General features: G+C 40.6%; 1 protein-coding gene and 1 long non-coding RNA gene across 2 annotated transcripts; both read right to left on the bottom strand.

Annotated features, from left to right (window-relative positions):
- Positions 1-104: 104 nt before the first annotated feature.
- Positions 105-1,295, bottom strand: LOC135085322 (uncharacterized). Its single transcript, XR_010260067.1, has 3 exons — positions 1,149-1,295; positions 733-792; positions 105-212 (listed from the first exon to the last, which is right to left on the bottom strand). It is a non-coding gene; the product is annotated as an uncharacterized LOC135085322 (long non-coding RNA).
- Positions 1,296-2,866: 1,571 nt separating this feature from the next.
- LOC135085225 (uncharacterized) lies at positions 2,867-16,348 on the bottom strand. The gene is made up of 7 exons (XM_063979981.1): positions 16,112-16,348; positions 14,961-15,095; positions 13,425-13,547; positions 11,504-11,634; positions 10,593-10,739; positions 8,408-8,531; positions 2,867-2,980 (listed from the first exon to the last, which is right to left on the bottom strand). Exons 1-7 carry the CDS (start codon positions 16,259-16,261, stop codon positions 2,867-2,869), a joined length of 924 nt encoding a protein of 307 aa, XP_063836051.1. The 5' UTR covers positions 16,262-16,348.
- Positions 16,349-16,496: the final 148 nt, after the last annotated feature.

Here is a 16,496-nt window from a genome sequence, read left to right as displayed (position 1 = left end):
TCACGAAGCTCTTCCCACACTGGTCGCATTTGGGTCGGTCGCCGCTGTGTTCCTCATATGGCCGCTGTGAGTCTTGCTTGATCTAATGAATAACTTACAGCAAGTGTTCGCAGAGCGCGTCCTTATTCACGAAGCTCTTCCCACACTGGTCGCATTTGGGTCGGTCGCCGCTGTGGTGGTTCCTCATATGGCCTCGGTGAGTCTTGCTGTTGCTAAAGTAAATGACAGAAATAAAAATACATTTTTGGTCAAATAATTCGTATTTAAAATACGAATAACTTGCTTAAAAAATCTATTGCCTCAAGTGACTGCTCTGACCTGCTGAGCTACCGTTTTATGTGTAAATAATTTATTAATAGTAACATTTATTTTAGGCCTCCTACTAGGTGGACCGACGATCTGGTAAAGGTCGCGGGCAGCGCAGGACCGTTCATTGTGGAAAACCTTGGGGGAGGCCTTTGTCCAGCAGTGGACGTCATTTGGCTGAAACGAACGAAAGAACGAACATTTATTTTGATATTTGAATTAAGATTTTTTCTGTATTATAAAATAGAATAAAATAATCTTTATTGCCAAAACTGTGTACAATCTGCTGGTCTCAATGCAAAACAATGAGTCACAACAGTGTTACCCATATCAGACCATGCAATAGTTAAATTACATTACATAAATAAAGTTAAAGCACAGAATAATAATGAGTACTGTTAAAGTTTAATTGTTATTGTTACTTACGTTGAAACTTTCCCGCATAAGTCGCATTTATAAGTAGTCGTCAGTCCTTCGTGTTGGCTCCTGAAAAGATAATTATTTGTATAAATAGGCTAGCTGTCAACTTTTTATGAGCTGTCAAAACACCAGCCCCCCTAGATAAGTGGCACTTATTGATCCGAATATAAACATCGAACCAACTAAACAAAACGCCGGAGCGAAGGCATTTCGAAATTACGACTGTCATGTTTTGCTACATGTCTAGGGGGACTAGTCACGGACTTAACTGACAAAATATTGTCGTCCGAAGTGGTCGAGTATAGTCATGTATAGTGGTCGAGTATAGTCACGTATAGTGGTCGTGAATAGTCACGTAAAGTGGTCAAGTAGTCACGTATAGTGGTCGATAGAACTCACCTATAGTGGTCGATAGAACTCACCTATAGTGGTCGAGTATAGACCGCCGGTCGATCATAATCCGACCGCACTCCAAGCATTCGTACCGACGCGTGTGTATGAGGTTGTGGACGCCGAAACTGTACGAGGTCGGTAGAAACATATGGCATAGTTTACACTCGAAGGAACCCCGCGACTGCCAACAATGAACAATATAGGTATTTATTAATTAATATAATGGTATAAGGTATTTAGTATTCATACCACAAATATTTAATTAGTACAAAAAAAATAACGGGTGACTATTTAAAAACATTCAAAAACAAAAGGCAAAATTATAATGCCTTTCCTACAAACATAACAGTTGAGTATCAGTTTGTATTTAAGTCGCCATTTAAAAAAGTTGCGTAATTAAGAAATTGATATGAATGTGTATTTTGCCTCGCTGTCTGACCCGTAGAACTCCCCGCAAACTACAGATTTTTAGTCGCCCGATAGTTGGGCCCGCCCGATTCTAATTTGAACCAGGCCTGTTCATCTCCGTTTTTTGCCAAAGAATCCTAATTGATTATACTTCTCCTAGCGGAACCCCCGTACTACTCCGCCCGCACGCCCTGCCCCTCCCTTGTGCGTAAACAAGTCGGTGCGAGCGACCAACGTCGGTCACGAAACGTGGGATAATATTTTTTACGGAACCCTTGCGGCCTCTCCACGGAACCCCAGGGTTCCGCAGACCACCATTCGGGAACCGCTGCCCTACAGGATTGACTCACGCACGCGTATTCTTGTGTATGATGGACAGTGTTGCCAGAAGGTTACTTTTGTAACCTTTTAGGTTACTTTTGAACTGCTGTGGTTACTTTTAGGTTACACTAATGAAAAGGTTACTTTTAGGTGATTTTTCAGAAATTGTAGAATTAACTTCACAGGTTATTCAGTAAAAAATATTAATAGTGACAATTTAAAAATTATGACATAAAGTGCATTTAAACTTGAATTTGATTTATTATTTGTTCAAAAAAATGAGTTTTAGCGAATGTTTTTCGATAATAAAACGCAAATCCATGAAACGTTTTTATACGACTGGTCACTTTTCGAATTTAGATGATCAATAATTGTATTCATTTTCCATCCATGAACAACCTTACACAATCATCGCTCCGCACCCCCCCCCCCCCCCCCCGTATGAAGGTTACTTTTTATTCAAAAAGGTTACTTTTTTTTATATTTCTGGTAATTTCTGACTAGACCCGACTGGCAACACTGATGATGGAAAAAAATAAAGAAAATGGTGTACTAAATACTGTGCAGTTTTTAATTGCCTAAATAATAATACAAACACAGAATGTACTTTTTTAAGTTGCCTGAAAACACTGAGAGGTAAATAAGTGGTTAATTATTCATGATAATTCATGCTTAGTCATGTATTTCCTCCGCCATTTTCTGCAGTTTGACACCTCACGTCACATCATTTTACCGAAGTCAGCCCTATGGCTTCGGCGCAGTACCGATCACTGACGTTTGTCAACAAAATGGTGCTCGACTCTTGAGACAAGCTAAATTACACCATATTGTTAACGACATTGAGCATACATTTTTTTAAATACCTTCGCGAACAAAATCTTCTGTACGAAGTACTTATTATTATTCTGTGTTTGAACGAAGAATCTGCTGATACTAGTGTGAGTAATTTCATACATGTCCATACTGATAAACAGCCCGACCCAACTGTCGAATAAAAACTAAATTAAAATGTATTATTTTAACTCACCGGACTATGTTTTTTCATGTGATTCTCTAGTTTAGCCTCATAGTTGAATCCTTTGTAACAAAGATGGCACTGGAAGGGTAGTACGAAGCCAGACTTGCTTTCTTCCTGAAATAATATAAAGTTAGGATTTTTATCCATTAATTTTTCAGGAATGAGGAGATCCGTAGTAAACGAACTAAAGTCGCTGACAGAGCCCGACGGATTAGCAAGATGAAGTGGCAATGGGCAGGGCACATAGTACGCAGAACTGACGGCCGATGGGGCAGCAAGGTTCTGGAATGGAGGCCGCGTACCGGAAAACGCAGCGTGGGACGTCCACCCACAAGGTGGACCGATGAAATTTTAAAGCAGGAAGACGATGGATGTTGCCACCAACCGGGCAATATGGAAATGATTGGAGGCATATGTACAGCACTGGACGTCCTGTTGCTGAAATGATAATGATGTTGATATCTAGAAACATCCTTATGTTCTTCTGATTAATTTCGTTGCGGGTCCAATAACAGTTTAACTTTCCCCCGGGACAAACTTGACCTTCACTGGTTGTGTTATTGGCGGTCAAGCTGTAGATCCTGGCTACACAAGAGTTGCAGCGGTGGGAACAAGAGGTGGGAATAGTCCCGTTATCTAGATAGACTCACCTCTCTTTGTTTGATCTGCTCCTGCGGGTTCTGATCTTGACCGGATCGATCTTAATGGTCCTTTTGATGCTCGATATCGGTTCCTTTAGCTCTATCTCTAGATAGAGAATCACCTCTCTCTGTAGACACTCACCTCTCTCTCTCTGCCTGATACTTAGTTCTCTCTGCTTCACACTTTCCTCTCTCTTACACTCTCTACTCTCTGCCTGATACTTGCTTCTCTCTGCTTCACACGTCTCTCTCTCTCTCTCCTTGACACTCACCACTATCTTCCTGATACTCTTCTCTCTCTCTGCTAATACTTTGTTCTCTCTTCTTGACACTGCTTTTCTCTCTCTCTCTGCCTGATACTTAGTTCTCTCTGCTTCTCACTTCACTCTTCCCTTGAGACTCCCTAGCTCTATGCTTGACACTCTTCTCTCTCTGTTGACACTCACATCTTTCTGCTTGATACTCAACTTTCTCTGTTGACACTCTTCGCTCTCTATTTGATACTCACCTCTCTCTCTCTCTCTCTGCTTAATACTTACTTCTCTCTCTCTCTTTGACACTCAGTTCTCCCTGTTGACCTTGACACTCATCTCTCTCTGCTTGATACTCACCTCTCTCTGTTGACACTCACCTCTCTCTGCTGCCACTTGCATCTCTCTTCGTTGACAACCATTTCTCTCTCATTGACACTCTTCTCTCTGTAGACACTCACCTCTCTCTGTTTGACCTGCTCCTGGGGGTTGAGTGTGATCACCCTGATCTTCGCCGGGTCGAGCTCCAGTGTTCTCCTGATGCTCGACCTTGGTTCTTCCGGTTCTATCTTTAGATAGACACACCTCTCTCTGCTTGACACTTGCCTCTCTCTTCCTGATACTCACCTCTCTGCTTGATACACACTTCTCTCTCTGCCTGATACTTAGTTCTCTCTGCTTCACACGTCTCTTTCTATCTCTCTTTGACACTCACCTCTCTCTGCCTGATATTTGCTTCTCTCTGCTTATCACTTCACTCTCCTCTTGAGACTCCCTAGCTCTCTACTTGACACTCTTCTCTCTCTGTTGACACTCATCTCTCTCTGCCTGATACTTGCTTCTCTCTGTTTCACACTTCTCTCTCTCTCTTTGACACTCACCTGTCTCTTCTTGATAAACACCTCTCTCTGCCTGATACTCACTTTTCTCTCTGCTTCACATTACACTCTCTCTCTGTTGACACTCACCTCTCTCTGCTTAACCTGCTCCTGGGGGTTGAGGGTGATCATCCTGATCTTAGCCGGGTCGAGCTCCAGTGTTCTCCTGATGCTCGACCTTGGTTCTTCCGGTTCTATCTTTAGATAGACACACCTCTCTCTGCTTGACACTTGCCTCTCTCTCTGTCTGATACTTACTTCTCTATTCTTGACACACACCTCTCTCTTTCTGTCTGATAGTTTCTTCTCTCTGCTTCACATTTCTCCCTCTCTGTTGACACTCACCACTCTCTTCCTGATACTCACCTTTCTTTTTGCCTGATACTTGCTTCTTTCTGCTTTACACGTCTCTCTCTCTCCTTGACGCTCACCTCTCTCTCTGCTTGATACTTACTTCTCTCTGCTTCACATTTCTCTCTCTCTCTCTTTGACACTCACCTGTCTTGTCTTGACACACACCTCTCTGCACTTGCTTCTCTCTGCTTCACACGTCTCTCTCTCTCTTTGAGACTCACCTCTGTTGACACTCACCACTCTCTGCTTAATACTCACCTTTCTCTGTTGACACTTCGCTCTCTCCTTGACACTCACCTCTCTCTCTGCCTAATACTTACTTCTCTCTCTGATGACACTCAGTTCTCTCTCTTTGACACTAACCTCTCTCTGTTTGACTTGCTCCTGCGGGTTGAGAGTGATCACCCTGATCTTGGCCGGGTCCAGCTCCAGTGTTCTCCTGATGCTCGACCTTGGTTCTTCTGTTTCTAGATAGACACACGTCTCTCTGCTTGACACTTGTCTCTCTCTGATACTCACTTAGCTCTATGCCTGATACTTGCTTCTCTCTGCTTCACACTTCTCTTTCTCTCTGTTGACACTCACCACTCTCTTCCCGATACTCACCTCTCTCTCTGCTTCACACTGCTCTCTCTCTCTCTGCTGCCACTAACCTCTCTCTGTTGACACTCTCGTACATACTTATATCTGCTTCAGACTTCTCTCTCTCTTTTAGACACTCACCTCTCTTCTTGATACACACCTCTCACTGTTGTCACTTATCTCTCTCTGCTTCACACTTTGCACTTTCATACACTCCTCTCTCTTCCTGATACTCACCTCTCTCTCTCTCTGTCTAATACTTACTTCTCTCTCTGATGACACTCAGTTCTCTCTATTGACACTTACCTCTCTCTGCTTAACTTGCTCCTGGGGGTTGAGTGTGATCACTCTGATCTTAGCTGGGTCAAGCTCCAGTGTTCTCCTGATGCTCGACCTTGGTTCTTCCGGTTCTATCTCTAGATAGACACACCTCTCTCTGCTTGACACTTGCCTCTCTCTGTCTGATACTTACTTCTCTATTGTTGACACACACCTCTCTCTTTCTGTCTGATAGTTGCTTCTCTCTGCTTCACATTTCTCCCTCTCTGTTGACACTCACCACTCTCTTCCTGATACTCACCTTTATTTTTGCCTGATACTTGCTTCTTTCTGCTTTACACTTCACTCTCCCCTTAAAACTCGCCTAACTCTCTGCTTGACACTCTTCTCTCTCTGTTGACACTCACCACTCTCTGCTTGATACTCACCTTTCTCTGTTGACACTCTTCGCTCTCTATTTGATACTCACCTCTCTCTCTGCCTAATACTTACTTCTCTCTCTGATGACACTCAGTTCTCTCTGTTGACACTCACCTCTCTCTGCTTAACTTGCTCCTGGGGGTTGAGGGTGATCACCCTGATCTTGGCCGGGTCAAGCTCCAGAGTTCTCCTGATGCTCGACCTTGGTTCTTCCGGTTCTATACTCAACATCAAATAAACCGCACCTTCCGCGACGCGAACTTTAACGATTTTCTTCTGACTAGGGTTTCTGATTTCTCGACTCATTTTTTTTCTCGAGTTTCGAGAATTCTCGAGGCCAAAGTCTCGAGTTTTCTCGGGTCTCGAGTCTTTTAATGAAAACTGCTGAAATCGGTTGAAATTTAATAAAAACACCGGTTTTTTTAATCTAATATACCTACTTTTATGCACAACAATTAATATTAGAATTTAGTACCACTTATTTGGTAATTAATATTTACTAATAATCATAACAAAAGTCATAGTCTCGTGTACTTTAAGGATAAATAACAATAAAAATCTGGAGCTACAATTGAATCACTTGTTTTCTAAAGAACACAAGTCCAAATAGCAAAATTACGATAAATAGTTTTTTTTTATGAACAAAAAAAGGTTTTTAATAAATTTTTAAATTTCTTACAGATAACGACTTGAATAAACTTTACGAGGAGGCACGAGTACCTAACCTAACGTCTGTTAGGTAAGGTAACTGTCTAGTTAACAAGTTTTTCAGTCTTTACATCAGTCGGAGTTAAAAATACATAATAATATATCATACTCGTTGGTGAACACTATTATTACTTAGTTTCGATTAAGATCATTACTTGCAAATCAAATCAGTTAAAAAAGGAAAGACTAGGCCAGTCTTAAAGCAACGTTGACCTATTAAATAATTAAAAACTTACTTTTGTCTAAGAAAATAGGCTTTCAAGAATATTAAAGCTTCAAAATCGAAACTCGAGAATTCTCGAGCTCCGGTAATTTTTTTCTCGTCTCGAATGAAGCCAAATTTCTCGAGTTTTCTCGAGTTCGAGAAAGCTCGAGCAGAAACCCTACTTCTGACACAATCATGGTACCCCAACAATATTGGTGTTATTTGAAAGCCCAATAAATATCCTTAAAGAAAAACACATTTAATTTCTTAATAAATGATTAACATATACTATAAATGTGACTTGAAAAAATACCTCACTTTGGGCCCACCTATGGGATCAATTAGAGCAATTTTTATGGTTATAAAACCAAATAATGATTTCACGTGTCCTCTTTAACAGATGGATAGCAATTAAACACAACTTAACAGTTTTATAGCCATAAAAGTTGGTTCTAGCGTAACTACCTATTTTTTGAAGAAGTGACTCTGGATCCTTCTAAAGACACATTTTTGGGATAAAAACCTTTCCTTTAATGAAATAAAGGTTAGAACTAGGCTTTTAAATGGTACCAATATTGGTGAGAAGTGGGGATGCATACGTTTGAAAATGCTTGTCGCGGGAGGTGCGATTTATTTGACGTCGAGTGTATCTTTAGATAGACACACCTCTCTCTGCTTGACACTTGCCTCTCTCTGCCTGATACTTACTTCTCTATTCTTGACACACACCTCTCTCTTTCTGTCTGATAGTTTCTTCTCTCTCTTCACACTTCTCTCTCTCTCTGTTGACACTCACCACTCTCTTCCTGATACTCACCTTTCTTTTTGCCTGATACTTGCTTCTTTCTGCTTTACACGTCTCTTTCTCTCCTAGACGCTCACCTCTCTCTATTGACACATCTCTCTCTCTCTCTTACACTCTCCTCTCTCTTCCTGCTACTCACCATTCTCTCTTTCTGCTACTCACCATTTTCTCTGCCTGATACTTGCTTCTCTCTGCTTTACAAGTCTCTTTCTCTCCTAGACGCTCATCTCTTTCTGATGACACTCTCCTCTCTCTTCCTGACACTCGCCTTTCTCTCTGTCTGATACTTACTTCTCTCTGCTTGACACTCTTCTCTCTCTGTTGACACTCACCTCTCTCTGCTTAACACTCCTTTCGCTACTCACCTCTCTCTATGCCTGATACTTACTTCTCTCTCTTTCTCTCTATTGACACTCACCTCTCTCTGCTTAACTTGCTCCTGGGGGTTGAGGGTGATCATCCTGATCTTCGCCGGGTCCAGCTCCAGTGTTCTCCTGATGCTCGACCTTGGTTCCTCTGGGTCCAGTTCTAAAGGCTCTTCGCTGTAAATGTTTATAAATCATAACTATCGCCTGATTGTGTGCCAGGAAGTTATGAGAAGAAGTGATGACATTTATTAACGATAGCAGCCCGACGAGATTTACCGTATTTGTGGTGTCAAGCCCCAGAAGGGGGAGAATGAGGGCTATCGTTTTTATACTTAACAGGTGGCACCCCTGGCGATTGACAGGACCTTACTCTACAGTGGCGCCATCTTGATGAGTGCAAATGCGATAGTCCTCCTACCACTTTAGCACTCGCCAGTTGGTGCCACTGTCTTCGCTACTAGCAAGTGACAGGACCTTACTCTACAGTGGCGCTAACTGGTGAGCGCTATAACGATAGCCCTCATTGACTATGAGAAGGGACATGGATCAGAGAAATTTGTAGGGAGTCAAGCAAAGCGCCCGGGAAAAGAGCCCAGAGCAAGTACCCGCGCGCTCTCCCGAGATTCGGTTCGTACGCCGTGAGGCAGGAAGAACCATGGGTGGTGGTGGGTAAATCATAACTATCGTGTTTATAAATTATAGCCCGACCAGGAACATAAAAACCCTCGCCATGTTGCGGAAAACTAATGGTACTAATTTCTTTTAATGGCAACAGTAACTGAAAACTTCATTCACGTGTCACCTTGCATGTCAATCTATTGCTGTCAAAGTGTAAACAAACTGTATTTTAAATGTACGCAATTGATTTTGTGAATTAAATTGCTAAAATCTTTTCATAGTCGTGAAAGAAAAGTGGTTCACAATGTGTTAAAGTATTTGTCGAAGAGAAATACTAAGGGTTCGGACAATATTTTCATTGAATAATGTTTCCGACAAAGGTTGTCAAATTGACTGACATGTTTATCGCATAGTACAGTCCACTATGAAAATTAGCTGTGGTTTGTTTCAACTACCTATTTTAAAAAAAAATTTCACTTTCTAAGTGTTAAATTTTATGGAATTGGAAAAGAAGTACCGAGTTTGAAGCGTTCATGAGCAAACATTGCAGTTGAATATTCAAGTTCTGAATTTGATTATTGATGAATAATAAAATAAATCCTACTAGCTCGATTGATATTGATAGTTTCATTAATTTATTTAAACCTATAATAATATTTTTTCGTTAATTTATGATATGAATTATCAGGATTCATCCTGATACATAAAGTGAGCCTATTAATTTAACACGGGTACGACTGTACTGAGTGTTGCACTATCAAATGCAATTGACGCGCCTCTATGCCAGGGTTTTTATGTTCCTGGTCAGGCTATAACATTAAGTTTTTTTTAATAAAAAAAAGTACCTTGTTTACTATAATCCGGTCGCCGAGCACGTAGAATTTCGTCTAATGACCCCAAGCTACCCATCCTTATATTGCTGTCGCGACTGTGCGACGGGCGCCCGTGGTGAGTGTGCGAGCGCGACAGCAACATAATTACGCGCGAGCGATAAGGATGGGTAGCTTGGGGTCATTGGACGAAATTCAACGTGCTCGGCGACTGGGAAAAAAAATCAAAAATCTGAAATTTTTTTTTCTTTGTTCATATTGTATTATTTTCTGATTTCATGTCAAAAAAAGGTTTTCTATTATCTAATTTATTGTATTTAAAAGACATAACAAATTCTTCGGCAATTAATATCGAATCTGTCAAAAAAAAAAACTGAGAAATTTAAAAGTCAACCCAAAAAAAGATTAAATTTTAAAGCCTACTAGGTCATAAAACTTTAAAATATCACAAAATTAACTCTATCTCCTAAACTAAGCAAAATCGTAGAACATACATAAGGGTGATTTAGATACACCTTGATGTATGGAATCTAAATTTTTCTTTTAGACCTCACTGTTTTGGCCACCCTGTATAACTCAAAGGTCACTGACTGACTGACATAGTGATCCATCAACGCACAGCCCAAACCACTGGACGGATCGGGCTGAAATTTGGCATGCAGGTAGATGTTATGACGTAGGCAGCCGCTTAGAAAGGATTTTACGAAACTCCACCCCTAAGGGAGTAAAACGGGATCCACGCGTACGAAGTCGCGGGCGGCCGCTAGTGTTTCATAATGTTTCTTACCTATTCTTCTTCTTTTTCTTAACTTTATCTTCTTTCCGCTTTGTTTTTTTCTTCTTCTTGACTTCGGTCTCTTCTTTGGGTTCTAGTGTGCTTGTGTCTTCTAGAAGTTGCTTGATATCTTCATCTGTTAGTTTGTTATCATCGGGTCTGTAAGTAGAAAGTCATTGAATGAATTTAATTAAACAAACGTAATAAATTAATGATTATTAAAATTTTAAGCGTTAAGAGTTTCATGTCAAATCTCAAGCTAAATCTATACTAATATTATAAATGCGAAAGTAACTCTGTCTGTATTGCTTTCACGCCTAAACCACTGAATCGATTTTGATGAAATTGGTCATACGGATAGTTTGAGTCCCGGGAAAGGACATAGGATAGTTTTTATCGCGGTTTTCGAAACAGTTTTTCTGTGACAGACAAAATTCCACGCGGGCAAAACCGCGGGCGGAAAGCTAGTTATAAATAACTTGAAAGTGGTTCGATTCCCGCTTTAGGCAGTTCGATTTTTCAAGTTATAAAAATCAGTCTAACAAAATTATTATTGACCGACGGCATTTTATGAGTTCTGACCATAAGGCGCGGGACGACAGATTTAATCATTGTATGCAAGTACCTCAGTTTGTATAGAAAACACGCGCGGCACAACACACTGACAACGCGTCTGCACGCGGGATCTTTTATATGAAATCACGCGGACCGCGGCGGAGCGCGGCGCAGTGTGATAATCGCCATACATATAAATAATAATAAATAAATAATAAATAATAATTTATTCATTAAAATAAGAACATTATAAGATAACACATAATATAACTTGAATAAAGAATGATTTATTATTATTATTATAATATCTACAAGATGGACAAAAAATAAATGACTTATTCAATGTTGATATTAATTATATGAGTTACCTGTACTCATCCAGTGTAATTTCGCCATCGTAGTCCACGCTGAAGTCTTCCTCCTTGACCAGGTCGTCGACCTTGTCCATCGTCGACACGTCCAGCATAAATTGGGCGTCGGTTGCGAACAACTTCTCGTGCTGGAATCAATAAATAAATGAAGTATTATTGTAAAAGCAGTTGTAATCAGAAATGAGGAGATCCGTAAACGAACTAAAGTCGCTGACAGAGCCCGACGGATTAGCAAGCTGAAGTGGCAATGGGCAGGGCACATAGTACGCAGAACTGACGGCCGATGGGGCAGCAAGGTTCTGGAATGGAGGCCGCGTACCGGAAAACGCAGCGTGGGACGTCCACCTACAAGGTCCAATCGATCAACGTGGAAAGCATTAGGGGAGGCCTATGTTCAGCAGTGGACGTCCTATGGCTGAAATGATGATGATGATGAGTTGTATTCCAACAGTTGGAGGTAAGATAGCCAGTTCCTCTATAGTTGAGGATTCCGGGTGAAGCTCGCTTCCACCTTCGGCCTGAACATCACTTTTTCCATCAGGTGAGATGCAGGCCAAAAGCTTCATCGTTGTCAGGGCCGTCTTTAACCTACTAGGGGCCCTGGGCACTTAAGGATCAAGGGGGGTCTATATCATCTGGAGAAAGGTCTTTTGAGTAGACTGGGGCCCCTTCGGTCGCGGGGCCCTGGGCACGTGTCCAAAGTGCCCAGTGGGAAAGAAGGGCCTGATCGTTGTGGATAAAAAAAACACGCCTTTAGCTGAGATTTGCTGGATGTAGTCAAGGATGTAGGCCGCTACCAACCGGGCGATGTGAAAATCATTAGGAGATGCCTATGTTCAGCAGTGGACGTCCTGTGGCTGAAATGATGATGATGTCATCATCACGAACCTCCTTATGGAAGCCAGTCTTCTCGCGGCCACCGTAATGAGGGCTATCGTTTTTATACTTCACAGTTGGCACCCCTGGCGATTGACAGGACCTTACTCTACAGTGGCGCCATCTTGATGAGTGCAAATGCGATAGTCCTCCTACCACTTTAGCGCTCACCAGTTGGCGCCACTGTCTTCGCTACTAGCAAGTGACAGGACCTTACTCTACAGTGGCGCCAACTGGTGAGCGCTAAAACGATAGCCCTCATTGACAATAGTGCGTGGATTTCACCTGCCTATCTCGCACTTATTGCGTGTCACGTAAGCCATAAATTACTGTATTTTATTGAAAAAGAGGCTGACAAAGGTGAATGAGTTTCTTCCGCCACTTCTCAGCACCAGCCCATATGTTGTCCCGAAGTGGTGGTAGGGCAAGCTATATTTGGGACGAGTATAAGTGCCCTAGGAGGGGCCTATGCACTGAACAAACTACACTCAACATCAAATAAACCGCACCTTCCGCGACGCGAACTTCAAAGATTTTCTTCTGACACAATCATGGTGCCCCAACAATATTGGTGTTATTTGAAAGCCCAATAAATATCCTATAAGAAAAACACATTTGATTTCTTAATAAATGATTAACATATACCATAAATGTGACTTGAAAATAGACCTCACTTTGGGCTCACCTCTGGGATCAATTAGACCAAATTTAATGGTTATAAAACCAACAATGATCATAAGTATCCTCTTTAACAGATGGATAGCGATTAATCCCAACTTAATAGTTTTATAACCATAAAAGTTGGCACAATCGTAACTACCAATTTTTTGAAGAAGTGACTCTGGATCCTTCTAAAGACACATTTTTGGAGTAAAAACCTTTCCTTTAATGAAATGAAGTTTAGAACTAGGCTTTTAAACGGTGCCAATATTGGTGGGAAGTGGGGATGCATACGTTTGAAAGTGCTTGTCGTGAGAGGTGCGATTTATTTGATGCCGAGTGTATTTTAATTTGAATTTGAGCTCTGGGTCCAGGAATTTACCTGCAACTCCTCGTGGAAGCCAGTCTTCCCGCGGCCACCCATCTCGAAAGTCAGCATCTCGCTCTCGCCCAGTTGTGGGCACGCGTATTTGCTTAGTTCTGGGTCGTTGGCGTCTATGGGGAACTGGAAAGATATTTCATACTTAGTATTATCTATATATATAAAAATGAAACCCGTTTTCCTTTGTCACGACATAACATGAAAACGGCTTGACCGATTTGGCTGATTTTTTTTTTGTAGTTTTCTAATACTCTGTACAAGGATTTTACGGAAAAAAATATAAAGAAAATCTCTACGCTAAGGCGGTACGAAGTTCGCCGGGTCAGCTAGTCTATATATATATAAAAGAAAGTCGTGTTAGTTACTCCACTTATAACTCAAGAACGGCTGAACCGATTTAGCTGAAAATTGTCAGGGAGGTAGTTTAGAGCCAGGACAAGGACATATGATACTTTTTATCCCGTTCGAAATAAAAAAAAAAACTGCTTATTTATTGTCATCAAGGCGGAACAAAGTTCGCCGGGTCAGCTAGTGTTTAAATAGAAATCAATAAAAAAATGCAAATAAAAAATCAAACAATTGTTGGTGATCAAATAATTAAATAAACAACATAACTGCCTTTTTCTTGTGAGTCGGATTTCGGCACGTGTGCGGATTTAATCTTTCTGCTGCCCGCATTTCATTATTCCATACATGTTTTAACTATGACGCGGGCTACACGCACTCGAAACGCGGATTGGCTGCGAGCACACAATACGAAATCCTTGTCCTGCGTGCAACCAGCAGTGTAATTTTACACGCACGTGGACCATATCCTCATCACAGTAAAAAGACACTAAGTAAGAGTAAAAAAAAAGAAACTAATGCCCATTTTCACCATCAATCCCAAATTTTTAAGTGACCCCTATTAAAACAAGTCCTGTTATGTGTTACCATAAATCGCGCACAATGGCCCAATCATAAGGCAAAGTGCGGTATTCGATTGCCCTGCAAAACTAACTAACTAGGTATGTGTTACCATAGGAGGCACTTAAAAATTAGGGATTGATGGTGAGAACGAGCATAAGGCTGGGTTGCTGCATCACTTTAACAATAATTATAACGGGTGTTACAACTCAGAGTAAATCATTAAAAAGTATAGACAACAGTGTATCAAAAAAGCTGTACTTTTTGTGTGTATTTAACTGTGGAAACATAATAGGTTTAACTATGTATCCCCAAAATAAAATGAATAAATAAAAGCTTTATATTGTAGCATCTTATAATAAATATCCTTGGACATTTTACACTGCGCTTCTAGTCCCAAACTAAGCAAAGCTTGTACTATGGGTACTAGACAACGGATATAAACATACTTAAATACTTTTTTTTTGTAAATACATACATATTATACATATAAAACACCCAGTCCAATACAAACAAAAATGTTCATGCACACAAATGTTTGCACTGTGCGGGAATCGAACCCGCTACCTCCGGAATAGTAGTCTGTTTCGAACCACTACACCAAACGGCCGACAGAATAATAGTACACACCGGAGCGCATCGTGTCAGGTAATCGTGGAGCATGTTGTGAGCGCGCAGCATCTTGTACTTGAAGCGCACCGCCTTCACCAGCAACGAGCTGCACTCCCAGCATATCCACTGTGGGAGCCCGTCCGAGTTTTTAACCTAATCAAAAATCAAAATCAAAAATATTTATTCAGTTTAGACCACAAGTGGCACTTATGAACGTCAAAATGTTATTTACATAAAAAAGAAAAGGTAGCCCTTATGGGACACTTCACATGTCTCCTTATCTTTTGGGCCCTACCAGCGCTTCGAGACAAACATATGGCAAGTGCTGAGAAGAAACGCCGGAACAAACTCAGTCACCACTTATTGCCAGGAATTATCTAAGAATAGCCAAATTTAAGTACATCAAATATGTGCAGACTGAACTGACCACGCATCCTTGTCATCAATATAGTCTCGAACCTTGTAGTACCCTTTGGACATAAGGGTATTTTTTATAGTATCTTAAATTTGTTTATTGGCAATTCGACAAGGTCGTGTGGTATTTTGTTAAATATGGTAATACAAATATGGTAATGGATGTAACACAAGTTTAAATTCAAATTCTTTAAATATTAACTAGCAGCCGCCCGTGATTTCGTACGCGTGGATCCTGCAAAATCCTGTCTTACTGAGCACCTACATTCTAAAAGGAACCCCCATGCAAAATTTGAGACTCCTAGCAAGTGCTACTACAAGTGTAGTTTCTGCGATTTCGTGATGAATGAGCCAGTCAGTCCGTTAGAATAATATGCGGGATGCACGCGTTGGTTTGGTCGAACCTTTAGGGTACATCATCATATCGAATCGAAATCAAATGTTATTATTATAGTCTACCTCTACAGGTTCAAAAGTACAAGGTAATAGGTGTTTTAATGAGAACAAAAAACAAACAAGAAGTAGGTAATTGTAAATAGAAGTTTTAAGTTTAGGATGTAATAAGAAAGGAGGTAAAATTTTAGGTAAACAACCGTATTTTATCCCAATAATACAGCTCTTTTGAGTGAAATTAGAAAAAATCATTCATCGACCAAGCTATCATAAATCAACTTAATTTTAGTGGTTCTGCACCATTGCATGCTTTTAAAACACACGTAATATAATCTTAGCTAGTAAATAACATTAAAACTCACATTAATTCCAGACAATTCTCTAATATACGAATCGTAGGACACGACGTCGTTCATGCGACGATCCGTCGTCAAACAACACCGGCATATAGGTTTTGGTATATCGAAATCTATTTTGAGGTCTTCCTCACTATGCAATATGTTCAAATCCATGGTCACAACTACTGTAGTTATTGTTTAATTTATGAAAATACGCAGAAACGTAACGCCAATCATTTTTCATGCAAAATGTAAACAATATGGCGGTCGGTGTTTGGCGTTGCGTTTGGTTAATTTGTAAGTTTGAGACATAAAAATCTCACTTAAAGACTTTAACGTTTTATGGCATTTAAAATACTTTAATCGAATAAAAATAGTAACTTAAATAAAACAAAATCTATTTGCGTTA

The sequence above is a fragment of the Ostrinia nubilalis genome, chromosome 28 (assembly GCF_963855985.1).
Source record: "Ostrinia nubilalis chromosome 28, ilOstNubi1.1, whole genome shotgun sequence".
Classification (NCBI taxonomy): domain Eukaryota; kingdom Metazoa; phylum Arthropoda; class Insecta; order Lepidoptera; family Crambidae; genus Ostrinia; species Ostrinia nubilalis.
Note: the sequence above shows the minus strand (reverse complement) of the source record. Positions and strands in the feature narration are given on the sequence as shown.

Excerpts from the sequence above, each read along its gene's own strand:
- LOC135085225 (XM_063979981.1), bottom strand. The coding sequence starts at position 16,261 with ATGGATTTGAACATATTGCATAGTGAGGAAGACCTCAAAATAGATTTC. Across the intron at positions 8,532-10,592 it reads AAGAAAAAGAAGAAGAATAG|CGAAGAGCCTTTAGAACTGG; the intron begins GTAAGAAACATT and ends AAACATTTACAG. Across the intron at positions 2,981-8,407 it reads AGCAAGTTAAGCAGAGAGAG|GAAGAAAGCAAGTCTGGCTT; the intron begins GTGAGTGTCAAT and ends ATATTATTTCAG.